The sequence below is a fragment of the Ixodes scapularis genome, unplaced genomic scaffold (genome assembly GCF_016920785.2).
Source record: "Ixodes scapularis isolate PalLabHiFi unplaced genomic scaffold, ASM1692078v2 PGA_scaffold1__304_contigs__length_218370807, whole genome shotgun sequence".
NCBI classification, from domain to species: Eukaryota; Metazoa; Arthropoda; class Arachnida; order Ixodida; family Ixodidae; genus Ixodes; species Ixodes scapularis.
In genome coordinates this window covers 113441891-113469611 of record NW_024609846.1, presented here as the reverse complement: position 1 = coordinate 113469611, position 27721 = coordinate 113441891, and the positions used below count along the sequence as shown (strand labels likewise).

Here is a 27721-nt window from a genome sequence, read left to right as displayed (position 1 = left end):
CTTTTGAAATGAACGGGTGCAAGAATGGCGTAGTCCTTTCACGAGCCGGCGACGCAAAACGCCGCAACGTACCACGCAGCGGAACAACGCCGCTAACGCAGCTACCCCCCAGTCGCTTTACATTTCCGTCTGGGACGATGAAAGAAATAATAGGAAGGAGTAGCGAAACGACCGCACGAAATAACCAACCATACTCTCCTGCATTAAAAAAAAAACAAAAAAAAAAAAACCGGACAACAAGCAGATAGAAAAAAGGCGTCTGCAACGAGCGTTTCCGCGAGAAACCGAAGATGTTTTCCGTGCCGTCGCACTGGAATAGCTGTAAAGTGACAAGGCTGCGTTTTTATATATGTATGATTATTTGATTCCACGGCCGTTGGCTCGTCTTCAATCGAGTCACGTATTTATAGCGAACGCGCGGCTCAAACCCTAAATAAAAACACCGCCAGTGTCGTTGTTTAGTTTGTTCTTCTAAAGTTTTCCCAACATGTTTATTTATTTGTTTCTCGGGACACCTCGGGGTTCGTCTTTTACGTACGATTTCTGCATTTTAACCTTGCTCAGCATTACGGAAATTCTACGTTGGAAAATGAGCACTCGTAACCTTTTTTTTTAAAATGATTTTTATTACTTTTATGCTTGCCAAGTGCAACGACCTCGATGAGGTATGAATACTAGATACACCATTGCGTGACACTCCCGAAACGTGCTCTATATAACGAACGATCCGTCCTAATTAAGTCACGCTAGTCGTAGGTGACATATATATAGCGTGACATATCACGTTATAACAAAATGCGTTTTCTTTCTTTTTTTTTTTTTTTGGAAGGAGCTACGCTGCATGCGTGTATGCACGATCTCTTTAATTTCTGTTACCGCAGTGGTCAAAACTAAAAAACACGCTTAGCTCAAAAAAAAAAAAAAAAAAAAAGATAGAATGCGCTAAAAACAAGGCGGCCTTGGGACCAGCACGCAGAAGAGCTGCCATAAAAAATAACGGAACCTAACATGCGATCAGATGCGAAACCCGAATTAGGACTGCATATCCAAAAGAGGCGACTTTTGAGAACAACGCCGTTGTCATTGGAGAACAATTACCCGAGCTCGGTCGCCTACAACTACACTCTAAAATGGTTGGAGGCGTAGGCGCAAAAGGCATGGGCATAAGTGAGTTACTCTAAGTGCAGCCGAGGCCACGCAAAAGTGCTTTCCCTTGTGCCAAATGGCGAGAGAGGGGATAACGCTCTTAAATGTGCCAACGGAAAAAAAAAAAAAAAAAAAGAAAAAAGTAAACAGGTCGCAGTAACTTCGACAAAGGATACTGCCTGCGCTCAAATAGTTTGCATTGCAAGCCTAGAGCTGCTAGAGCACTGAGAGACACACGCCTCTCATCCAAGCGTGAGCGCTCGATGTCAAGTTTTGTTTTCATTCCTCGTAATTGGTAAGCACAACGCAGCTCCTGCTGATGAGTCTAACGTCGAGTACGCTCCGAGCGAATAACTAGATGTACCCAAACTCCGCAGTATGTACGCACTGGAAGACATTCGTGACGCAGGAACTGTAGAAGTAGTAAATCGAGTCGTGGTTTTGCTAGCAGACGACACTTCTTCTGCGGCACCACCGGCGACGCGCGTTTTGCTGTAGTCGCACGAGGACAAAATGCGTCGCCTTACCGTGTCGCCAAGCATCCGACGATCGAGAGTGCTCCAGTTGTCGGAGCGCTGCAGTGTTGGTATAAATCCAGGCACAAAAGAGTTGCTTTTTTTTTTTTTGCGTTGAAGAAATAAAACAAGAACACCGTTATCGCACCATCCCGGAGTCAACTCGCGAGAAAGCGTTCTTCGGAGCGCGCGGTCGTCCGCGTTTTCGGGCCGCTCGCACGGCGAAAGCACATTACCATGGGGTAAAGGGCAAGGGAACAAGACGACTTTCCTTCTCACTTATGCGCAGAGAGGATAAGAAAGCTTCCGGAAGTACGCATGGCATGGTGGTCAACAAAACTTTAAATCCTTCTTTATCAAATATTATGACGTTATATAAAATCCAAATAAATGCTTCGTTTTATTTATTTAATAAATTAAAATATCTTACAAAACAAGCTCGTTTAAGCCCCCCATATTTTATTTGCGTTTTCCACGTTTGTTGGTTGGTGCTGCCATCTAGCCTTTTAAATCCCAACCATATTCGCCGTCTGCCGTCTGATTCCGTAGGTTATTTTTCTCGGTGTTCCGCATAGGTTATCGCGACCAACCTGGAGCACCTAGCCGTGTTCAATTTGAGTATGACCTTTCTAAATAGGTTCCACTGGTTCCACTGATAGCTCACGCCCCGTACTACCTTACAGCCCGGTCGACCACGAGAACCATCGTGGTCTCAAGTCCGCCTCGAGTGCCAGTGCCCGCGAGATTCTGCCCTCGCATCGACCTTCATCGGCACCTCCGATAGTACGACCATGGCTGCAGTTCGAAGTATCGTGACCGTCCCCAGCCGCCTGCGCCTCGGCTGGCGAGCCCCGGGCCTGAATCGACGGTCCCTAAGCACGTCGCGAACTCTGGGCGCCCAGATGACCGTCCGCGATGCCCTCAACGCCGCAATGGACGAAGAGATGGAGCGCGACGAACGGGTCTTCCTGATGGGCGAGGAAGTTGCCCAGTACGACGGCGCCTACAAGGTCAGTCGCGGTCTGTGGAAAAAGTACGGCGACAAGCGAGTCATCGACACCCCCATCACCGAAATGGGCTTCGCCGGGATCGCCGTCGGAGCCGCCTTCGTCGGGCTGCGCCCCATCTGCGAGTTCATGACGTTCAACTTCTCCATGCAAGCCATCGACCACGTTGTCAACTCCGCCGCCAAGACCTTCTACATGTCGGCCGGGAACATCGCGGTTCCCATCGTGTTCCGAGGTCCCAACGGGAACGCAGCGGGCGTCGCGGCCCAGCACTCGCAGTGCTACGCCGCCTGGTACGGCCACTGTCCCGGCCTCAAGGTGATCTCTCCGTACAACTCGGAAGACTGCAAGGGACTCCTCAAGGCCGCCATCCGGGACCCGGACCCGGTGGTCTTCCTCGAGAACGAGCTCATGTACGGCATTTCGTTCGAGGTGCCCGACGAAGTCAAGAGCAAGGACTTCGTCCTGCCCATCGGCAAGGCCAAGGTTGAGAGGGCCGGGCAGCACGTCACCCTGGTGTCGCACTCCAAGGCGGTCGGGACCTGCCTGGACGCGGCGCAGGAGCTGGCCAGCGTCGGCATCGACTGCGAGGTCATCAACCTGAGGAGCATCCGGCCCTTGGACGACCAGGCCATCCAGGCGTCGGTGATGAAGACCAACCGGCTGGTGACCGTCGAGAACGGGTGGCCGCACTTCGGGATCGGGGCTGAGATCTGTGCCAGAATCGTCGAGAGTCCCGCCTTCGACTACCTCGACGCACCGGTCATCAGGGTGACCGGGGCGGACGTACCCATGCCCTACACGGCGTCCCTCGAGGTCGAGGCCGTGCCTACCGTCGCGCACGTCGTGCTCGCCGTCAAAAAGATGCTGAATGTGGCGCAGTGAATGACTGTTGCTGGAGGACTGAGGACCGGGCTCGCCGTGAAAGAAGCCAAGACAAAAAATAATCGGCTTGTTTTGATGAGAACTCGTGTGGGGATTCAAGTCTGCTGAAACATGATGCCCCTTCACATATCTAGGGTGTAGTTTACGCGGCATTTCTGCTACACTTCGACATGTCTTTGCCGGGTGGTCTTGATGTGGCCCAGCACATAAAAAAAGAAAATATCTTATTTCTTGCAATTTATTTTGCAAGTTGCCATTCTACATCTTTTTATGTAGGAAGACTTTAGCATGTTATAGTCAGTGACAAGGTGAGAACGGCAAGGAGGAGTGTCAGTTGTCCCTCACCCAGCGCGTGAGCTTCCTACTTTCGACCCCTGAAGGCATGGAGCGCGTGCTGGAGGCCTTGGGAAACACGCCCTGCCGCTCTCATTCTGTTTGTGACCCTTTCTGAGCAATACTTTCCTGGATATGTGCATATATCTGTTTTGCAGTTCATCTTCTGTAATGACAAAGGAAAACTATAGAGCATTCGTTTTCTATTTAGTCACAAAGAAATGGCCTGTGCCTCGAGAATTTCAATTCAATTGCTTAAACAGCTCACCTTGCTCATTCATATGCACGACAGCTATACCTAGGTTTGTTTATTTGCAGATTTAGTTTTGCGAAAAAGGGGGAGGGGAAATCAAAATCGGATTTTTTGACGATTTCAGGATACAAGCTGCACATTTCTTCAGGGTGAAGGAAAAATTTTACTTTATTACCAGCAAAGACGAGTCACTTGACCATATTTTACATGCAAGATGTTCTCAGCTGGTGGTCCAGATAGCCCTTACCTGACTTCTACTGCAATTTACACTGTAAACGACTGATATATGACAATTTGTTTTTTGTGGATAGACAAGTAACTGAGCTACCTAACCATAGTAATACAGTTGTGTCTCGTTAATATGAACCCTGTTATTACGAAAATTGGGGGGAACTGTGGTGTCCATATTAACGAGACCCAATGACCAGCTTATTTCCAATTGCGGAATTTCATTTCCATTATATATTTTTAAATAAAGTACCGTAAATTTTGCAAAGTAATGTGGAGCGCAAGTTCGTCTGCTTTTGCAGGGGCTGTGGTGACGTCGGAATGCCAGGCCCTGATTGGCTCTGCTTGAAGGATAGTGGGTAGACCTCAAGGCAGCTTGCTTTGAGGTCTACCCACTTTCCTTCACTCGGAGCCAATCAGAACTCTGCGTCTTTCTGACGTCACTGCAACCCCAGCAAAAGAATCAGACGACTTGCTCTCCGCATAATGGTACCACAATTATAGCCACCTACAGCAGGCACGTAGCCAGGGGAGAGCTCCTCCCCCCCCCCCCCCCCCCCTCGAAATCTTCCATTTTGCCGGGGGCCTCCTCTACCCCCTCTCCCTCATACAATACCTTGTCATGGGCGGCCCCCCCGCCCCCGAAACAAAATCCTGGCTATGTGCCTGATCTACAGCAGATTTCTGCTATGTATGGCATTTTCCATGTCGAAACAATTCTGTTAAACTGGTCTAAACAACTTAAATTTCCTCTTTTTTTTTCTTTTTTTTTGAGGAAGTGGATTTAGTTTGGTTTTGATAAAATATGTTTAAAGTGCAAATACCGGCTCAAGTTATGTTTCAGCCGAAAATGAGGAACCCTTCTCAGTGTCGCACCTCATCAATAATGTGCTGGAGGGCAACTTATGATTGTTTGTTGAGCATGACCCTTGCATTAGACGAGTGCAAAAGAGTTGTAAATTGCTGTTTTGTTTCTAGGAATGAGTTAAGTGCTGAACTACTTGCCAGTTTGTTGTCTGACTGAGATGCTGCGTGTCAGCTGTGTGTTGCAGCCATTATTTATTATAGGTGCAATAAATCAAATAAATCTGACAAGAGGACACCTTGTTCTTGAAACAAACAGGAAATGCATGTTATGCATTTGCTTTTGTGAGTATGACTGGGACTTGCAGTGACTACACTTTGCTTCTGGGTACCCTCACAAATATTCATGTTTATAGTTTATGAATCATGAGCATGAGAGTATGGGATGCACATGCTTGCTTCACAATTCCTCTGTGTTTTTCTTCTCTCCATTTTGTTTTGGTTTAGTTGTCTGGAGTACTCTGTTCTGGCATTTGAAATCTTCTATATTTATTATACTGCTTCCTTCTAAAATGTTATCATGCCCTAGAGATACAGCAGTTAGATGTCTTCACTCCGACCTTGGAATCTTGCTGGAGCAGACTTTCGTCTTCCTGTTCTCTTTTAGGTGAACTGAACCCTTGGCGTTTTTCGCACTTTAGTTGTGGTTTTGTTGTTTGAATCGCTTACTTCAGTATCTTGAAATTACCTGAACTCCATTCCTCCCCCTTCGTTTTTCGCAAACATTTTTTTTAATCGCTATTCAGCATGTATTTTTCCCTAATTTCCCCGGTGAGTATGGATTATGTCGTACATTAGTTTTAATTTTTACCCAGTTTATTTGACTACCTTCTGCATGTCCTACCCAGAGGATTTCAACGGTGAATAGTTTTCAAAAGATTTTCCCTTTTGCACCTCCTAGAGGTAGGTCGGCTTGGCCATCATGTTGAGGTGGAGAGAGTGTATGACCATCTCGTTGAAGTCATGAACTTGGCTCGCAGAATTTAAAATAAATCTCGTACCGTCAATACTGCTCTGAGCTGCTTTTTTTTTTTTTTTTTTTCTCGTGTATTTGTTTTTCTTTTTTAGTGATTTTTTTAACTTGCAAAAATTTCGGGAACGAATCACAGCTTTTTTATTATTCATTACGTACTATATTTCCATAGTACTGTTCGCATGTCATACAGTTCTCTGCCAAGAATATCTTGTACTTCAGAGAAAAGACCCTCTCACTGGTGCGATCCTTTCATATAACCGCATATTTTATCTATTCACAACTCGGGGGAGCCGAAGAAGGACAAAACAGCGGGACCACAGCCGGAAAAGCGGGACCTGTCCTGCTTCATCGGGACGTAAGTGTCGACGTGCCGATACCCGGCACCACAAAAACGAAGAAAACGCGTGGAGGTCACAATCACTGCGCTCATCGGCTCATCCCACAGAATTTCGTTATTTGAAGGTGAGAAACAGCACGGGAATTTCTCAAACAGTGACAAAGGCGTCTGAAGGTTTCCAGCTAAACGTAGAGGGAAAAACGGAAGGAGGGAATCTTTGTCCACTAAGGCGATGGGGAAGCTGGGGAAGATTGGGAAGATTCTGTAAGCGCCGCCTCTACTACGCTATTTCCCAAAGAAAAGCTGTATCTGCAGGGAGCGCCCCATGTGAGCCAGAGACATATACGGCTCTGATGTGAGCAACACAGTCTGGAGCATTCGGAGAATGGACCTTTTCAGAGAAGCGCTCTCCGCATGCGCGAGCGCCCAATGCCAAGCGGCAGGAGTCGGCACAAAAAATCGAGGAAATTCGGAAGAAGGCGGTGTATCAGCGAGCCGAACACGTAATTGCAGCATATATATAATTGTGTTACACAAAAAAAGATAGTGGGCGGTAAGAAAAACAGGACATTTGGCTGGACGCCACAATGCCCCTCTTTAAAGTCGCATTGGGCACGCGTCGCAGCTCAGAGAGCGAAGAAACTGGTAGCGTAGCTCCCATTATACCGGGTGATTCAAGGAGGTGGCAGACTCTTTAAATTGACCGGAAAATTCAGTTTCTTACCCTATTGGGCAGGAGATCGAACTATAGGGGGCGCTCTGACCCGTTTGTATTCCCCACGCTCGGTGTTTACTCAACACAAGGCCTGTGCACATGCCGACAGGCCTAATGGGCATGGCCATGTCATCTTCTACAATAGAGCGCGGGGCACAGTTTAAGGCTGCGGTCCCACGGCAGCCATCTTGAACAAGGCTTTAGTTCAACCAATAGATGGCGACACGTACCCGTGGGGTGGCCGAAACATTGGTTCACAGTGGGATGGCTCGAGCACCATCACGTTCCCCTCGTGACCTTGCTCGCGCCGCTGCCAGCTGTGCTCAGCTAGCTCAAGTAGCGTGGCCCAGCAAACGGATGTATGCGGAGATGCGGTTCGGCGGTTGTAACGGGCTTTCACAACAAATCTTACCAAGAAGGAATCAAATGTTGATTGACGTGTTAATATTCTATCAATGAAAATTTCTTCTGAAGGAAGGCGCGCTCAGTAGACTCAATCTTCCAAGACACGAGTGGAAGCGGACGTCAAGTCGCGATTTACGGTGCTTACCTCAGCATTTTAATGACGACTAAAAAAGGTCACGAAATATTGTGTTTCACGGGGTCCGGCAGATGTTGTAAAGGTTGTTACATTATAGGTTCCCAGAAAACAAACGCCGTTGCACTATTTTGGGAAGTACCGACACACATAATGTTGTAAGTACAGCTTAGGAGGAATATGATGAAAACCATCAGAAGAAATAGGAAGACGTTTATTTGCAATGATGACGCTATGAATGAACGGCGTTTAGCGACGGCAAGTTATGAGCGTTCGGGAATTTATAAGTTCACGTGATTGCTAACTATGGACATGCGTTTTTGTCGGGAGATGGTGTTGCGGTGATGACCTGATATCGGACGACTCGTGGCAGGCGAACATGCAAGTTTCTTCTAAGCGAATGGTAAGTGTCCAGTGTCAAGCACAACACGTGGCTACCGACGTTGTCGACGTTTCGAACACTTACCGCTTTCGACAAAGTCCTGGCACCTGGGCTAACTTCCTGGAAAGACTCGAAGTCTTCCTTGAGTCCAACGCCATCATGAACAGTAACTGAAAACGATCCACTATTCAATCGGTGGGCGGCGAAGCGTATCCGCATCTGCGGAGTCATAGACGATGCGTACTCTATGTGGTTGGAAGTTTACACGATGCCTGCCACGACGTCCAAACACGTCATTGACGTTCTACGGTCCCTTTTACCTACTTTTGCCCTACCGAAAATACTTTTCTATGATAACGCGCCAAATCTTGCTTCAAACAAAATAAACGTTTTTGAAGAAAAAAAAAAAAACCGGCATCAGGCATCACATTAGTGCACCATACCATCCTGTAACTAACAGGCATGTGGAACAGATGGTGTGCGAAATAAAAAAAAAAGTAAAAGCCGTTTACAACTCCCTGTAACACCGAATTGGAGCGCAGCTCTTGAGGAGGAGGAGGGAAGGGTACTGGGGAGGGGTGAAGTGACCTTGGGGGTCACGTGACGATGACGATGATGTCATTATTGACGTCACTGTTGACGTCATCAGTGACGATGACGATGCGGACTCCGATGACGTCACTGATGACCTCACCGGCATCCGCATCGTCATCGTCATCATCACTGATAACGTCACCAGTGACGTCAATAATGACGTCACCGGCATCCGCATCGTCATCGTCATCATCACGGATGTCATCAGTGATGATGACGATACGAATGCCGGTGACGTCATCGGGGAGGTCACGTGATCCCGGGGGGTGGTCACGTGACAGGGGTCGCGTTACCCTGGGGAGGGGTCACGTGACCTTGGGGTGACCTTGGGATGACCTTGGGGGTCCCGTGGCCTTGGGGTGACCTTGGGGGGTCGTGTGACCTTGGGGTGACCTTGGTTACGCCGACGCCGCTCAAGCCGGGAACGGGCCCCTAAGAGCTGCGCTCTAAAAAAAAGCCCCTTTGAAGCTTACGGAAGAAGCAGTTCAGTGAAGAATTGCCAGGTTGTTGTTCCAGCAGCAAGCGACGGTCTCATCTTACACGGTAAAAACATCCGCCGAAGCAATATTCAGCGGACGAAGAGCCACACCCCTCGATGTCATGATACCATGGCTTACGAACGAAGATCGAGAGATTCCCAGATCGGGAGTAATTTCAGTTTATTCGGTCGGAGAACTCGTCTACGTAAGGAATTTCATCGGAAGTCGGGCCTTCCATGTAAAACTTGAGTAGAAAAGGCTCTATGTTGGTTGACCAGAAGGTGTCATCTCTCTGAATACGTTGGATATCAATGCCCTTGAGTGTAAATATAACTAAATCACAAAACTCTCTTTGTGTATTCTGTAACTGCCTTTGTATTTCATAGTAGAAGCTATGGTGGTGATTTGTACCTTTCGCACCAGGCTCCATTTTCTTATTTTTCGCCTCACACTCCTTTGCGGTTTAAGTATGCTTCAAGAATCTTTTGGAACGGGGACACTTTACGTCAACGAGGCCATTTGTTCCAAGTAGTCAATCAGGGAATTCCGCTAGAAATTCAATCCTCCTTTTAAGGAATAAGCCGCACTTCTGCACAGTGCAGTTGTAAAGCAGCATCCTCATTGATTCTACCATATTCTGTTGCGGGTGAAGAAAGTATTTGGGTACACGATACTTGAAACAAGTCTGGCACTGTACGTTGTGGTTCGACACCCACTAATGTCGTCGTCCTTATAGAGTCTCATCATTTAATCATTACATCGTCACCTCACATCGCTCTTCATCAACAGTAAGTAGAATAGGCTATCGCCATATTACAATCCAAGAATGAAAAATTGAGTTGTTCAGTCCTTCAACAAGTTTATTATTTATATAATGTTATTACGTTACATTACCTCGAGACGATCGACGTCCATCGTCGATCTTATAATACTTATACCTGTATATAAATTAGACGCACAAGGGGGGAGGGGGGGGGGGGGGGGGTCGGTGGCCGAGTGCATGGTGTAGCGCACACCAGCTCGGAGCACTTGGAGCGGAAGCTCGCGCTGCAGAAGCCACCCCGCCCCTGCCCGTTTCGATCTGGAAGAGCAGCGTACCGGCGTGCGGTCGTGTGCATCAGTACTGCGTGGTGGACGTTAAAGACGCCAGGTTTGCGGTTGTACCGCACTGGCTAAACTGCTCATCTACAGCTGAGAGTCAGGCGCCCACTAAGGCGGACTAACTTCCGGCTGTATAAACATACACACAACAATTTGCAATTAGATGCATAATAACAAAGAGCACAGCGTGCCGCCTCTTTCCTTGGATGCCTCTTTTTAAACCAGCGCAAGCTCGCGCGTTCTCTCTTTTGAGACGGTTAGTACGGTCGCACATAAAACCCACGTTTCACCTACCCGGCCGCTTCCTCCTCTCATTATGTGTAGTTGGTATAACTAAATAAGCTATAATAATAATGTATTATTCATATTTACTTTCAGTTTCAGTCAGGGAGAAGGAGTTTTGCGGGAACAATAGAGCAAATAAATGAGCTGCGCTTGGAGTATCGGCACTCTCTTCCCCGTCAGTGTTGTGAACGGCGCCATTCTGGTGCTTGTGCAGAGCAGGCGCAACTGCCGATCATCAAGATTTAAAAGTGCGACATCCTCAGCATTAGATTTGGTGTTAGGAAGCTCACGTAATGTTGCTTTGCTTTGTCGCACACTGTTTAAAGTTGAGGACGGAAAAGCGCTTCTTGTGATTTCAGATAAAGCTTCAAATAACTGGCAAACATGATTTTAAGCCACAATATGGCCAAGTGTCGCTACTCTGACGCGCAGCTTATCTAATGACACTATTCATGCTCTTGTTCAAGAGGCTTGTAATACCTGGAGGGGCCATGACGTAAGCCCCGTGGATTCCACAAGCCACTACCTTTTGACACCTGCCTCTTCTTCATTGTTCCCACTCGTGCCAGCAATATACCCTTGTTATACCCGTATTATACCCCTGTTACACGAGCACCCTTAACCGTGGTTAACTCAGCTTTGACTGCTGTTACGTGGCACCACAGTTACCGCACTATACTCTCTGACAGGTATTTCAGAAGTGAAGAGCGCGCGTGCACTGCTTTGATAGATGCTCAAGATGCTCAAGTGCACGTTCGCTCATAGCTTTGACTGCATAGCCGCAGAATGTTGTCGGCTAGTATTGTGCGCTAACTGAGGCTTAGTGTAACTGCAGTTACGTGTGCCCGTGTAACAAGGGTATTACACGGGCACACTTAACCGCGGTTAACTCAGCTTTAACTGCGGTTACGTGGCAGCACAGATGCCGCACTATACCCTCGGACAGCTATTCCAAAAGAAGTGAAGAGAGCGCGTGCACTGCTTTGATGGGTGCTCAAGATGCTCAAGCGCACGTTCGCTCATGGCTCTGACTGCATCGCCGCAGAATGTTGTCGGCAAGTATTGTGCGCTAATTGTGGTTTAGCGTAACTGCAGTTAAGTGTGCCCGTGTAACAAGGGTATTATACGGGCGCACTTAACTGTAGTTACGCTAAGCCACAGTTAGCGCACAATACTGGCCGACAACATTCTTTGGCTATGCAGTCAAAGCTATGGGCGAACGCGCGCTTGAGCATCTTGAGCACACATCGAAGCAGTGCACGAGCGCTCTCCACTTCTTCTGAAATAGCTGTCCGAAAGTACAGTGCGGTAACTGTGGTGCCACGTAACAGCAGTTAAAGCTGAGTTAACCGCGGTTAAGTGCGCCCGTGTAATACCCTTGTTACACGGGCAGACTTAACTGCAGTTAAGCTAAGCCACAGTTAGCGCACAATACTTGCCGATAACATTCTGCGGCTACGCAGTCGAAGCTATGGGCGAACGTGCGCTTGAGCATCTTGAGCACCCATCAAAGCAGTGCACGCGCTCTCTTCACTTCTTTTGAAATAGCTGTCCGAGGGCATAGTGCGGCATCTATGCTGCCACGTAACCGCAGTTACAGCTGAGTTAACCGCGGTTAAGTGTGCCGTGTAACAGGGGTATTACAGAGGTATAACAGGGGTATAATTAGCTACGGTTCAGAGTAACGACAGCTACTCTGAACCGTAGCAACCATGATTTAAGCCATATTGTGGCTTAAAATCATGGTTGCCAGTTACCTGAAGCTTTATCTAAAATCACAGGAAACGCTTCTCCGTACCCCACAAATGTTTAAACAACCCGCGACAGAGCATTGCAATATTGCATCAGCTTCCTAGCACCGCATCTAATGCTGAGGAAGTCGTACTTTTGGATCATGACGATCGGCAGTTGCGTTTGCTCTGAACAAGACCCAAAATGTCGGCGCCCAAAACAATTTCGGGGAACGGAATGCCGATACTTTAAAGCTCATTTAGTGACTCTAGACATGAAGTGAACTCGGGTGTATTATTTTCCTCTTCGTCTTTATTGTTTATTGATTTCAATCATATCGAATAATGAACAGATTATATCACGCTACACGTGTGTAATTATTTGTCTTAGATTTATTAGTCGGACCCAGTACTTAAACCATTCATTTTTCGATAGTAAATCTTCCAATATATTTTTTAAATGTGAAGGTAAAAAGACACGGAGATTGATGATGATACAGACGCCAACGCCGCCCTCGGAAATTTTTTGAACACTAGAAATCAGCAGTTTGTCTGCCATCCGCCAGGTAGCGCAACAAAACACCCAAACAGTTTTTAATTGTTTTTAAAATTAGCTAAGCTCTATACCTATTAAGAAACCAAAGCAAGATCATTGTGAAGAGTGAATACATCGCAATGTATATCTATTGCAAGCAATAAATGTTATTAGATGCCAATAAATCTGTTTGATGTCCAAAAAAGATATGCATAAAAAACAGGTAAGTTTGAAGGGCTCCTGGAGCGTTATGACTTTGAAAATGAAAAAAAGCCATCGTCCACCTCTTGGGCAACCATTGTAGCTCTAAATGTTATAAAAGATTTTGTCATAGCTTAATTATTTCCTCAGCGGCATTTGAAGTACCATGACTCGAAGCACAAAAAAGTGCTACGTTTGATATAAAATATCTAAACAAAAAAAATTTACACAACATTAAATTTTTTTCTGCATATTACCAATTATAAGCACTACATCTGTAGCTAATATCATTGCCCTAGCACTTGTCATTAAAAACATATTTGTGCTGAAAAATGTCAATTTTAGGGCAATATTTGGAGGGATGAAAAAAACAAAGTAGTGCAAATACCAAAAAAGTGTATCGTTACATCCTGCTCCGACATCATCTTAACAAAACTGCTATATTGGAACCGTGCTATCTTTAATGGATCGTTCATAAAACATGAACTAGCGGAGCAAGTGAGGGTCCGCGCCATCATATTCGCAACGCTACAAACACGCATGAACAGTAAAAACCAACACATACATAATATCAAATGAAAGAGTTTTGCATTGCCTTTCGAATGACATTAATCCCACAAAACAGTTTTTAAAAGGAGATGAGTAATGACCTGCCAAAAAGTACCTAAACTGCCACATTCAGTGGGACCGTGGCCTTAATGTAAAAAATACTAACAATCGACGAAGCGACGTTGAGTGCCGGATCTATCCTCAGAGAATGCGAGCTTGACCCACTTCGGCTTTTGTGCTGAGCTGGGATTGTGCATGCTGCATTGTTCATGCAGGCCGTAGTGGAGACTAAAGTCACTGGATCCAGGGAAAGTAGCGCCATTGCCTTCCCTACCTGCTAGCCAAACACAAACGGATGCTAACATACAGACGACCCAAACCTAGCAAGGCGATTGGCTAATCGGTCTACGTTGCCATGGAAATCGCCATCTTGGTCCATTTAAATATTCCAAGCTTCCCGAGGGTCGTTCTAAACCAGTCGCGCCAAGATTACCATGGAGCATCATCGTACTGGAGGCGTTCCTCGCCAATATAAGAGTCTTTGGCACTCTGTATGCAATCAACTTATTATTCATGCCCATCTTTATGGATCTCTTACAATTGTATTGTTCTTCTTGCGTATTTCAATACAATAAACTTATTTTTCAGAGCCTCCAAGCACCGACACAGCATCTGGTGGTGGTACGAAGGTGTACGCTTGTTTCGCCGGTGTGTGGTTAGCAATATCTCTGTATACAAAAAACCACTCCATAAAGCTACCCGTCACCAGCGAATCTAGATCGGATCACCAAGAACGGAGGGGTCAAGGAGAAATTGCTCATTTCACGGACCAAGATGGCGGCCACACGGGGAGCTTGGCGTTACTTTCCCAGGATCCAGTGACTTTAGTGGAGACAAAGGAGCCCCTCCTCCCCCTCGCCGGAGAACACGAACTCTAGCCGAATGCTGACGCCACGTTCGGTTATGTCGGCCGAGCGCTGCGTCAATGTATCTGTTGTCCCCATCCGTGTAGTTGTAACGTTAACCGCTTGGGGCGTCACGGTCTGTCCTCCTCCCCAATCGCGCTACGACTTTGTGCAGCATTGCCCACAGATGGGGCATTTTTTTTTTTTTTTTGTAAAATTTGCAAAGAGCGAACTTACCTGAGGAAAAAGTAAAGAAAGAAAAAGGCTTAGCTCCCCTGGAAACACAGCAGGGACGCCACCGGTTTTCAAACAACACGGCGCCGTTTCGCACGGGACACAAGAGATGGCGCAACGAACGCCGCCAACGAACGAGCATACGGCACCGAGAGCCAGCGTCTTTAGCAGACTTAGCAGATAATCTTTTTGACTCAAAAGCGGAGCGCGTTCCGCGGGCGGCGACGGGCGGCGGAGAAACAAAAACAGGCGCGGTAACAACAAGGAACTGCTGTTCCTTGTCTGCTAAATACGCCGGCTGTTGGCGTCGTCTGCTCGTTCGTTGGCGGCAGTTGGCGTCGCGACCGCTTGCGCCATCTCTTCTGTCCCGCGCGAAACGGCGCCGTGTTGTCTGAAAACCGGTGGCGTCGCTGCGTTTCCATAGGAGCTAAGCCTTTTTTTCTTTTTACTTTTTCCTCAGGTAAGTTCGCTCTTTGCAAATTTTACAATGGCCGAGGCTACATCCACGCGCGGGGACGTAGCCAAGTCGGGAGGAGATAAGGCTCCATCCACGCAAAAGGTCACGTGACTTATAATATAAAGAGATAATTTGTTTTTATGTACATATTATGCTTTCTTATAAGTAAATATAGGATATAAAAATAATGAGATTGCATTTCATTGTTGTTTTAAAGTTAATATGTCACGTGACCTTACAAATTTTTAGACAGTTCATCAATTGTTTACTGTTTTCTAAGACTAATAGCAAATATCATGCATCATAAAAATAGTACCAATATATTTCTTTATAGTTATGTTGTCTAGGAGTCACACACACGTGTGGGCGGCGTGCATGCCATCCGTGCGTGCGGCGGTGCGGGTGCGGCCTCTGGGGCCTTCGCCCATGTGTGCATCGCTGCTGAGGCGAGGCGGAGAGGCTTCGTCGTATGTGTGGTTGGCTTGGTTCGAAGCGTACTAATGTGAGCTTATGTGTATCGAAAAGACAAGTACGTGCCCACCGCTTCGTACGTTCTTGACTTGCGCGCACGCTCACAGTTACACAAAGATTGTGAGAAAATGGAAAACGTGCATTAGTCCAATTAATAACAAACATACTGAGAGCATTTAATCGAGAAAACTAGGTAAAAGATTCCAGAAACAGTTTATTCCATGACAAATAAAACAGTAGCCGATGCGCGGATGCCACTCGTCCACGAGATCACCGATGAACACGAAGCCCTTCTTGCGGCAGAACTCCTGCAGGAGCCAGTTCACGTCTGTTCTCCCGCCTCGGAAGGGCGGAAGAAAAGGCGATCTGCATCGTCGATTGCGTTCCAAGATCTGAGCGGCCAGCCGGCGATACTTGTCAACGTACGCGCTGGCACAAATGCTGGTGTTGTTTGTGCCAAAATCGAGCAGGGCGTCAGACACCTTGGAAAACAAAGCCTCGATCCTATTGCCACTAAACGCCCGCACTTCAACAGCCACCCGGTTATTTGATGGGAAATACCAGGACACGTATTTCACCGCCGAATCCCCGGCAACCAAGACTTGAGGCAGATCAGAAGCGCGACCGTGCTAATACTCAAACGGCCAAACTCCTTGTCCAAAAAAAAAGAAAAAAAAAAAAAAAAAAAAAAAAAAAAAAACAACGCTTCAGAGAAAGTTAAACCCGCTTGCGGAAGACCAGGCAGGCGCAGTAGACAGTACTCCGCGCACGGCAGGAACTCAAGGTGCAATGGCCGCCGAGCAGATGGAAAAACAATCGGAGGCTAGGCCGGAAGTTGATCGAAGTGCGCCGGAAGTGACGTATTGCGTGGATGGAGCCTTATCTCCTCCCGACGTGGCTACATCCCCGCGCGTGGATGTAGACACTCCCTTTTACAATTGCAAATTTTACCATCTGTGGGCAACGCTGCACAAAGTCGTAAGAAACCGAGTTTTCCGGTCGATTTTAAAGAGCCTGCCGTCTCCTTGAATCACCCGGCAGATTGGTAGCGCAGGTAGGTCCTTCCTCGATTTTTAGTTCGTGCAGCTACCGCCTGATGCCATCGGTATGTGAAAAAGGTCCATTTGAAAGATTTGAAAGCTACCCATCATGGATATCACTCGGAAGAAGACCGTGGGGACGCAAAGCTTTAATCCATACGTGTCGATGAAAAAGGTTTTCAGTATATGGGTGCATAGAGTTATTATAATGTACGCTAGAGGTTCAAGTGGCGCTAGTGTGCTGACGCAAATTGAAGCAGACAGCAACCAGTCGGAAATTGACTTCCGGTAATGCATTTCTATGGAAAAAAGCGACTGCATTTTCTCTCTGCGCTCGATTATAAGAGCAAATATCACGAATAATTTGTATGTACAAGGCACATTGGAACATTTCTCAGTCAGGCCGACGAAATAATTGGTCAGTTACGGTGTTTTTCTTTCAAATTCATCGCATTAAAGACGGTGCTAAAACAGCTTCGTACGTGTATTTATGTGCACTGTCGGACACTGTTAGCGCGAACACCACGTCGTAGCTTTTGAGCGTGGGGGATATACGTGCCAAACGAACGAAGAAGATCTGGAAATTAAGAAAGACGGCAAGAACTACGCAGTAACACCGGATCAGTAACTACACGTGCATATACGATCAAAATTAATTGAAGGCCACGTAATCTATTCCTATTTTAAATAAGTAAGTACCGTTTTATTCTTTCTGCTCTGAGCGAAGCTGCTTGTTCTACGTTCAAAATATCACTCGCACGCTCGAAATCTTTGAGAACAAGTGCCCGATAAAAGCTGTTTGGCAGAGAAAGCAATACGAAGAGACAACTTTTATAGCCCACGAACTTTATTCTCTACGTTTTGAATGTTTTTATCCGCTCATGCACGACGGGGTCATTTTTATATAGTGACAGGACTGGCATATTATCAATATATAAGCGTCACCGGATTGCTGGCGAGCCTTGAACACACTCTACATTCCTTTCGATTGTAATTTTGCTCCGAATCGTCGCTTGTTTTTACACAGCTGCTGCGGAACACACGTTTGGGACTGAAATGTGGCGAAGTTAAACATAGGTCACTGATGAAGAAAACTGCGCCAACTAAAGCAATTACACTTTTACAGTGTTAATCAAGGTACATACTATTCGGTACGACCCAAATAACCAAAGTGTTCCGTGTTATTTTCCGGCGAAGAGACAAAATGCACGCGCGCTTTCCCATAGGAATACACAGGAAGACTGAAAAAGTAGACTGGTTGCTGTCTGCTTCAATTTGCGTCACGGAAGTCGCATAGACACTAGCGCCAGTTGAACCTCTAGCGTACATTATAATAACTCTATGTATGGGTGAGTTCAGCAATGTGTGCCTCTTTTTTCTGTCCTCCTTTGTTTTTCCCTACACGTTCAGCTGGAAATCTCCAGAAGCATGTCAAACCATAACTGTAAACAACTACAAATACAAATCGAAATTGCAGATTGAGGAGTAAGATTTTTATAAAAGCTTAAACTCCCAAGCATTCGCCCGGCCTGTTAGCTCAGTTGGTTAGAGCGTCGTGCTAATAACGCGAAGGTCGTGGGTTCGATCCCCTCACGGGCCAAGTTTTTTTGTGTGTTTTTTCTTTTGTCACAGTAAACTTTGCAACAAAGAGTAAAGAGGATATAATCCCTGAACAAAAGGTAAGCGCGCAAACGAGCTGGTGGTGGTTAATCCCAGTGGGCGTCAAAAGGGTGTGTCGCGGCGGGGTGCCGCCCCGGTTGCCGCTGACCCTCGTGGCGCCACTGTATAATCCCTCTCTTTTTGTTCACAACTATCATACCATGTGCAAGTGACACTAATTGAACAGCTGACATCACACGGAAGTTCGTATTTTATATTCGTATTTAAATATCTAAACAAATATGTCTTATCAGCGAAAAAAAAAAAAAACTGCATTATGAATATATTGTAATTTCCCCACCACAACTTTTCTTGGCAATGCAGTGGGAGGTACAGGCCCGCGTCCCCTCTCCCTATTAGTGTCAGGTATGGACGTTACCACCAATGCAAAGTCTCCCGTAAGTTGAGGCAGCGTTGAGGGGGGTCCCTACAAGAAGCTGGGAGGGGGGGGTGGGTGTTCTGACGAGATGTACTAGATGCACAGAAAATAAACCCCACTGCTGGCTCTGCCCGCGCTGTACCGGCCACCCTCAAATTGCTAATCCCCATGTCACATCCCTGAAAACAAGCTATTTTATTGCATGATATGATTTTGATTACACTAATGCTGGGGCTGTCGGGAAGGGTCCCAGACCGTCCGCTAAACTCAGTGGGGGGTCCGAGACCCGCCCTGGTTACCACAGACACCAAAGCTCCAACATTCAAAACTATGTGTGCACATATTCATAGCTGGCTGTTCTACAAACTTGTTGATAGAGCTAAATGTGTGAAATGAAAATTTTAAAATTTTTTTCAAATAAAAGTATTTGAAATAATGGTAATATTGACATAATGCTGAAGTTTCATCCCATGTGATGTTACCTGAACTATGTGCGCACAAAGACAAATGCAGCAGGTGCTACAAATAAATCATCTTCCCATTGCAAATTGCTTCCAACTTCTGATTCAGAGTGAAATTCATCTTTCGACAGCTACCAGCACCCAATAATTAGGCACTTTGATATCTGAGAACATGTGTAAATGCATCACGCACATTCAGCTTTCCGACTTGTCCAACCGAAGTTTGCTAAGTGATCATAAAGCATGTGAGATTAGGAATAATAAAGTAATATAAAAACAAAAATCCTCAATTTTAATTTATACACATAGTTCATGAAAGCAAGAAACAAATGTAGCCTTTCGGAAGATTGCATTGCAGATTGATCCATTTTCTCTGGAAATCTTGCCTCCGTGAACAAAATTCTTCAAAAAATGCGATTGTAAAAAAAAAAAAAAAAAAAAAAAAAAAAAAAAAAACTTTAATTTTTTGGGTGCTAGGCAGAGGAGACTTGCCCCAAAATACAGAGCCATTCATATGCATCTTTTTATTCCAGTCCATAATTTTTAAACATTGAGGCAGTTCCAAAACCTGTCCTGCCCAAAACCTACAAATGAGACACCACAAGCTGGTTGCAGCAAGTTGATCTTTGTGGACATCCCAAACACTTGATCCCCCGATTGTACACTCACAATTCTTACGAAAATTTCCTCGACTAACGATACCCCAAGTTATGAGCTGTACTGGAGCCAAGGAGGTTAGAAGTACTAGGAGAGGGCATGTTGCAATATTGGTGAAGCCTAGTCATAAAAAGTTTAAACGATGTTGTGGCCAACGTGACCGTAGATCTCTCCGGCTATTGGTGCGCGTGACATGTCACGTGCGAGGTGCCTGGTTGATTGTAGAAGTACCCCTTGCAGGTTTGCGCGCGCTTCGTCCGGTAGGTTTTATCGGATCGAAGGCTAGCCTGTGGTGTATTCTAGTACCCCATAGCTAGACGAAGGCTAGCTATGGTCACGTGATGTGGTCACGTTGGCGTGGTGAGTGAGGAGAGTAAGGAGGAAAGTGAGAAAGCGGCGAGGCGTCAAGGGAGCATGGCTTGTGGAGGCTACACGGCTGTCGTCATGCCCTCTCCTACGCTTCTATCCTCCTTGACTGGAGCCCATTTTGTAGCACTTGGACAGTGTCCATGAACGACCTTAGGATGGATGATATAGCCATTATGCGGAGTGCAAGTTCGTCGGCTTCTTTTGCAAGGGTTGTGGCGACGTCAGAACGCCGAGCTCCCATTGAAGGATAGTAGGTAGACCTCAAAGAAAGCTGCCTTGAGGTCTACCCACTATCCTTCAATCAGAGCTCAGTGTTTCGACATCACCACAACTCCTGCAAAAGCAGACAAACTTGCATTCCTCATTGTTCCCTTATGTCATGAAGTAATCACAACTACTTATGTTGCTTGCACAATTCTCACCCAGCCTGATTCAGGCTGTTTTCGCCTTCCTTTAAAGGGGCTGTGCAACAATATTAACGTTGAAAGAAATCGCAGCCTGTAATTTTTATCCTATGTGCCTTGTCCTAAGTGACAGAAAACACCCAACCTTCCTCAGAAATGTTGCGATATCACTAAGTAATTAGACATTTTAAAACTGTTCTTTTACCGGCCTGCAGCCGAACAGCGGTGGTCGTCGGAACCACAGGGCGGGGCCGGCGTGACGTGGACGTGATGTCAAGTGGGGAACGTGTAAAACATTGGCCAAGTTGTGCAATTATCTGCTAAACATAAGGCCTATTTTTACAAATCTGGTCGTATTGACATAAACAAATGTATCGAAGGTATCCAACCATTACGAAATATTATTCGTTGTTTTAGTGGCGCCATCTATCAGAGGTCAACAAAACCTTCTCTGTTCTGTGGCGTTGCTCACTTGCCCATAGTCCCGTAGCTCTCAAGGCTCTCAAGTTTTGAGCAGCGCTCCAGGCGAGCAAAATGGAATATTCGGCTCGCGTTTGGAACGTGCGTCATTATGCTTCCCAACTACAGTTTTTTTATACTCTGTTTTGTTCTAAATGCCAGCGTAGCTGAGGGTACGAGAGCGAGCTGCGAGCTTTCAGCGTCCCTGCTGGGCCGAGCCAAAGCCGCCTGCGAATCCCGAAACCTACCTCCCCATTAAACATCACAACCACAGGACAACCACATTACCGGAAAGACGGTGTGAAAGTTGAGTGGCCGCGGGGAGCACATATTTCAATCTGTTTTTATTTTGTTAAAATAAAACTAGGGCACGTATCAAAAAATGGTTTTCTGTTCCATATTCCATGGGTGGTAGGAATTAACTCCCACACCTATGAACCTGAAGTCAGAGAATTGTTGCACAGCCCCTTTAATATCACAGTACAAGGAAAATATGACCTTTACAAGTTCCCAGGAAGTATGGCTCTAGTTCAAGAAAGTGAAAGCCGTTTACAACTCGCTGTAACACCGAATTAGAGCGCAGCTCTTGAGGAGGAGGAGGGAAGGGTACTGAGGGTCACTTGTTCTCGGGGGGGGGTTCCCGCTAGATTTAGTTTTCCGCTGAATTTAGCGGGGAAATTTTTCCGCTGGATTTAGCAGGGAAATTTTCCCGCTAGATTTAGCGGGGAAATTTTTCCTCTAGATTTAGCGGGAAAATTTTTCCGCTAGATTTAGCAAGGAAAATTTTCCGCTAAATTTAGCAGGGAAATTTTTCCGCTAGATCTAGTGGGGAAATTTTTCCGCTAGAATTAGCGGAGAAATTTTTCCGCTAGATTTAGCGGGGATATTTTTCCGCCAGATTTAGTGGGGAAATTTTTCTGCTAAATTCAGCGGGGAAATTTACCTATAATGTACTAAGCAATTATGCCGACAACGCTCTAGCCGGAAACGGGCGCCTAAGAGCTGCACTCTAAAATTAATTTTTACATGGTGAGAACTCAATGATTAAAAAGTGAGTGGAGGAACTATACACCGGCACTTTTCTTATTCATGCATCACATCATTATGACCAGAACTTTTTTTTACTAAGTGGAAGCGCATTCACTCATTCCTTGTTGCAACTTAACCAGAGACTGGGGTATGAGATAGACACTACTATGTTTAAGTTTCTATTTCATACCCTAGTCTCAAATTAAGTTGTAACATGGTAAATGTCCACCAGCTTGCCTGTACTGTCATCCGCACAATATTGCAGTACAAAATTAATGAAGGTATTAATTAGTTTTTTGCCTTCTCTTTGCATATATTTTATAGGGCTAAGCTCTGTTCACCAATAACTAACACAAAAGGCTAACACGTCACATTAGGGGGAGATAATTCTCTTTACAGAATGACTGGTGACTTCCAACTATTTTTGAATTTGACTCTTTTTAAGTGCAGCATTGAGGAGATTCATCCATTTGTATGTGTCCTTTTTATTATGTTACACAGCCCACGTGAAATCTGTTTCTAGAAAACTTTCTTCGTCTTTTTGGAGGATTTTGCTGATATCTCTTCTCGCTTCTTCTTGAGATGTGCAGCCTGCATACGGAAAAAAAGGATGTGTATTATAAATCAGAAGAGTGGCAGAGAGACATTTATTAACCCTCACCTGCCAGTAACTAGCGGCAGGTACGTAGCCAGAAGTTTGAATTGGGGGGGGGCATGACAAAATGCTGTATGAGAGGGAGTGTCCATGATCATCCTTAGGATGGGTGATCTTGCCATTATGCGGAACGCAAGTTTGTCAGCCTCTTTTGCAAGGGTTGTGGCGACGTCAGAATGCAGAGCTCCCATTGAAGGAGTCTACCCACTATCCTTCAATCAGAGCTCAACGTTCTGACATCACCACAAACCCTGCAAAAGGAGCAGATGAACTTGCATTCCGCATTGTTCCCTTATGTCATGAAGTAATCACGATTTTGATTTGGGTGTGGAGGGGGGGGGGGGGGGGGAGGCATCCATGACAAAATGCTGTATGAGAGGAAGGGGGAGAAGAGGCCCCAGCAAAATGGAAGATTTGGGGGGGGGGGGAGGGGGGGGGGGGGGAGGGGCAAGGCAGGCATATCCTTCCTTGGATATGTGCCCAACTACTGGAATATTAAAAAAGAATAGAGCTCTGCAAATACAGTTTTGAATTAATGAGAACTGCATCCAGTGATGGAAGTGGCATCTGACCTTTTAAAGCAGGTTCTGTAGCAGGCAAAATAACGGTTTGGAGCAGCCACTGACGCTTTTGGAGCAGATGCCAACATCTGTTAGCATACGATTCAAGAACGGAAAAATGATTGGACCTCGAAATGAGTTCATTTATGATAGTGATCAAGAGTTCCTCGTTGATAATCGAGCATACTATTACTATCGGTTGTGATAATAGAAGGGTGTAAAAGGAGCACAGTCTTCTTAAATAAGGCTCTAGTCCCATTTAATATCCACTTACAATGGGTATTAAAAATGGTTGAAAAGTGAGTCATAGTGCAACAGTTCATTGGGATAAATCTTTTCTTCCCTCCCCATTTTACGCTTGGCAATTCCTTTAGCCTGTAAATATCATTTCTGTAAAATCCCAGCAAGAACCAGCATATCTGCTAACATGCCTTCCAATAAAAATGCGTCCCATAAGTTTAATGAGCCTACCAAACTCAAGACTTTAATACCACAAACTGAAAAAACAACCTCTCAAAAATATCATAAAAGCCAACACTTGTGCTTTAAAGGTGACAGTGCTGTTTTGTGACGCAGGAACCAGAGCTACGCCAAAGTTCGCTGCTCTTTCAATCGACAGCTGCGCGGGAACTACCGTAACTACCATATTTATTGAAATATATACAGTCGAATCTCGTTAATTCAAACTTGCTGATAACGCAAACTAACCTGCAGCTCCCATCCTATGCGTCTCTGTGAGAGGAAACTCCCGGTAATGCAGACTTTGCTTCATTCAAACAAATTTTCGGTCCCCCTCAAATTCAAATTAATGAGATACAATTTGTCTGTTTTCTTTTTAATTAGAACATAACTTACAATTAGGACAAAGAAGGTCAACCTGTAATAATCATGAGCATAATTTGCGCTCGTATCACACTAAGCCAGGTGCTATCCCAGGTCAGCCACTGCTCCTAGCGCTCTGGTGCGAAACGGTGAAGCTCGACGTGCGCACACTAGTGAGAGGCGGTGAAGGCTGACGCAAGCGGTGCAAGTGCCACGGTACTCTGCAGCCATGAAAGGAAAGCATGTGGCAGACATGATAATCAAGTGATCTTATCAGGAGTACAAGACCCTGGCTCTGTTTTATCACAGTAGCCGCAATCGGCAATCCTATTATTTTGCAAAGTTTTTTCGAGACTCAGTTCCCGATATCGCCGACATCATCTGGAAATTTAGATGATGTTGGCAATCAACCAGCCTGCGCTTTACCGACTCTGGCCAGTTCATTCGCTGCACCAAAGCATGACATTGTGGCATTCGTCATCCCTTTGAATGTGTTCTTTCATTGACTAAACTAATCAAGTGCAATGAATAACTCATGACTTGTGCTTTTAGTATGTATGTGGTTTTATGTGTTCAAGCCTTCGACTGAACTCTGACCTAAGACAAAACTATCCGGTGAGCAGAGACGCCGTGAAATTCATGTTTGTAAAATTTTTCTGTCCTCCTACTTCTCTTCGACCAATAATAAAATATTTTTGACCTATTGTTTGCACACCCTTAGAAAACAGAAATCCCAAATTAAAAGGTAGTGTTCAGAACAAGAAAGTTAATAACACATTTGTGCCATGTCTCGTAAGAAAGAAATAAAATAAGGAAACCACTTGCACTCTAACCAAAAAATTTAGAAAACAATTCTAGAATAATATGGATGTTCAAATTCCTATACTACAATATATGCTTTCTTTTATGAACAGAATGTGAATGATAGAAGTTAATACTGTTTTTTTTTTTCCTCGAGTACTCCATTCCGGCATTGCTCTCCCATCAACTCCGAATTACAGTTTGATTTATGTTTCCATTGCCTCCCATCCCTGCGCCACCAGGTGTTACTCTCACGGATTATACTTCTTCTCTTTCCTGTATTCAGCTTAGAGACATTTCTTCCTCCCTCATGCATTTCAGGTACAAATAAAATAACCCCACTCTTTTCTGAGAGAAAAAGTTCCCGGAATTGAACTGTGGCGGCAGCTGAGACGGTGTGTTCTGCTGCACACAGTTACACAAAGTTACACAGTCATGTTTAAACACGGGGAACCTGCATCCCACTAAATTTAGCGGACGGTGTTCGTGTAACTGTCACATCATATCACGTCACGTGACAATTTGACAGTCAAGCTTGGCGGAAAAATATAACCGGTAAGCTTAGACGAGAGATTTTCTCACTAAATTCAGCAAAAAAAAAATCTAGCGAGAAAATTGCGACGTTATGCGATAGGATATTACATGACACTGTGAATCCCCACTGCAGAAAAACTTCTCCGCCTCGCCAACAAGGGCTATTGCCATAAAATAAATTATATGTGAGTGTGTGGGGGGAAGGGGAGGGGGGGCACGCACCTCCCTGGCCCTGCGCTTCTGGCCAAACACAATCTTCTCGTAGAGCTTCTTGTGTTTCTTGGGGATCATCATGACAGCAAGGCGCTTTTCCTCGCTCTTCTGCTTCTGGGCAGCCTTGGCTGGGTCTTCCTTAACCACCACTCCTGCCTGGACGGCCATCTTGGCCTTCTTGGACCCTCCTTCCTCCTCTTTGTTTGGTGCGGCCTTGCGGTCTGCCGTCGCTTTCCTCTTGGCTGCCTGCACTTTCCTCGAAAGATGCTCCTTTTCCAACTCCTCCCCTTCATCATCCTCTTCGTCATCATCATCACCTTCATCGTCGTCATTCTCCTCTCCCGATTCTGAAAGGACAGATCACTCATTTAAAGAGACACTAAAGGAAAATTTTTAATGTACACAACATACCTGAGAGATAATTAAAATGCTCAATTTAGAATTTGAAATTGTTTCGGCAAGAACTGAGATGTCTCAGTTTTGTCACTCTCTTTATGTTAGCAATAGAAATATGGTGGAGAATGCATATAGATGTTTGCAAGTACGATCTTTGGGAGCCATCATCTTGCTGCTGGTATGTGTAGATCTGCACATCCTTGCTAAAGCGTGCCCGTAGTGGCCAGATTAGCTTTTGAAGTATGGCTGCTTGCAAACATCTATACAGGTTGACTACTCTATGAGTGAAAATTATCTTTTAGAAAAGAGCATTTAAAATAAAGAAGTGATTTTTTGGGGTAGTGTCACCGACAGTGGCAGATGTCAGGTTACAACTGTAGTGGTAATTAGTGAACTAATTGCTGGAAATTAACCAATTAACATTTTAAATGTTCATCTTAACTGGTAAAGTCCAATCAACGGGAGGTGTGCAAATATTCTAAACTTTGAATAATTCACGAATACAGTTTGTTACTCGATTAACTTGCAGCATACAACTACTGCTAAAAGTACGAGTTTCTCAAAATGTTCAAAAATGACGAATCCTCCGCATTAAGCTTCACCGCTTTGCACCAGCGTCTCATGTCAAGCTCTACCCTCTTGCACTGGTATGCGCACATCAACCTTCAATGCTTTGCACAAGCATGCTCATAGAAACGACTGATGTGCAGGAGCACCTCATTTATATATCAAAACTATTGCTTAGGTTTGTACCGTAAAATACTGGGCAAGCGCCCACTCAAACTTTGGAGATAATTGCAAAAAAATGGGGGATAGGCGCTTGTCCGGTAATCAGTTTTACATATAAATGCACTGTGCATATTTTTTTTCAGATCTTACAAATTTGGTAATGGGCGCCTAATGTGGAATGGGCAAATGCATGGTATTCTGTAATAGGTCAACCTGCAATACAACTGTTTCTTTTCAGAGTTATGTTTGCCAAAAATAGAATTCCAGCTCTGATTTATTCAAGCATATCCAGTGAAATTAACAATAAATGTGAGATATATATTTTAAAACATTCCATTACCCTCACAGTCAATTTTTAATATTCATATTCAATTCGCAATTCAAAATGGTGACTATTATAGGCGGACCCCCTATTTTAAGAAACAGTTCCGCAAACAAACATCAACTTACATTAGAATAAATGAGCTAGTCATTTGCTTTCTTGCCATGCTACACGCTACAATATGTTCTACCCGGCACGTCTTGTCAGGGTCTCTTTTTTTACTGGAGACAAGTACCTATATAAAATGTTTGTCCTGAAATAGAACTGTTTCTTTTCAGAGTTATATGTTTGCCAAAAATAGAATTTCAGCTCTGATTTATTCAAGCATAACCAGTGAAATTAACAATAAATTTGAAATATATATTTTAAATCATTCCAGAACCTTCACAGCCAATTTTTAATATTCATATTCAATTCACAGTTCAAAATTTGATATCTGTACACCTCCACTCTTCAAAGATCTGGAGACTATCATTCAAATATCTGCACATCCCTGATATAATTACCATAAA

General features: G+C 45.1%; 3 protein-coding genes and 1 non-coding gene across 4 annotated transcripts in view; 2 read left to right on the top strand and 2 right to left on the bottom strand.

Moving 5' to 3' along the window:
- Positions 1–1866, bottom strand: part of LOC8053888 (sodium/hydrogen exchanger 2) — a 657649-nt gene extending 655783 nt beyond the window's left edge. Inside the window, exon 1 of the mRNA XM_040205731.3 lies at positions 1674–1866. The gene's annotated coding sequence lies outside the window, so the exon portion shown is untranslated. The remainder of the gene's footprint in view (positions 1–1673) is intronic.
- A 310-nt stretch (positions 1867–2176) lies between these two features.
- Positions 2177–5489, top strand: LOC8033622 (pyruvate dehydrogenase E1 component subunit beta, mitochondrial). Its single transcript, XM_002405117.5, has 2 exons — positions 2177–2279; positions 2345–5489. Exon 2 carries the CDS (start codon positions 2453–2455, stop codon positions 3551–3553), a length of 1101 nt encoding a protein of 366 aa, XP_002405161.2. The 5' UTR covers positions 2177–2279; positions 2345–2452; the 3' UTR covers positions 3554–5489.
- Positions 5490–18286: 12797 nt separating this feature from the next.
- On the top strand, positions 18287–18360 carry Trnai-aau. Its single transcript has one exon. It is a non-coding gene; the product is annotated as a tRNA-Ile (tRNA).
- Positions 18361–22644: 4284 nt separating this feature from the next.
- LOC8033621 (pescadillo) overlaps positions 22645–27721 on the bottom strand; it is a 30124-nt gene continuing 25047 nt past the window's right edge. Inside the window, exons 14-15 of the mRNA XM_042290890.1 lie at positions 25772–26109; positions 22645–22768 (exon numbers count right to left, since the gene is read on the bottom strand). Coding sequence (XP_042146824.1) covers positions 22697–22768; positions 25772–26109 — 410 coding nt within the window. The 3' untranslated portion in view covers positions 22645–22696. The remainder of the gene's footprint in view (positions 22769–25771; positions 26110–27721) is intronic.

Bases quoted from the DNA above. Each gene is read 5' to 3' on its own strand.
- LOC8033622 (XM_002405117.5), top strand. From the start codon at position 2,453: ATGGCTGCAGTTCGAAGTATCGTGACCGTCCCCAGCCGCCTGCGCCTC.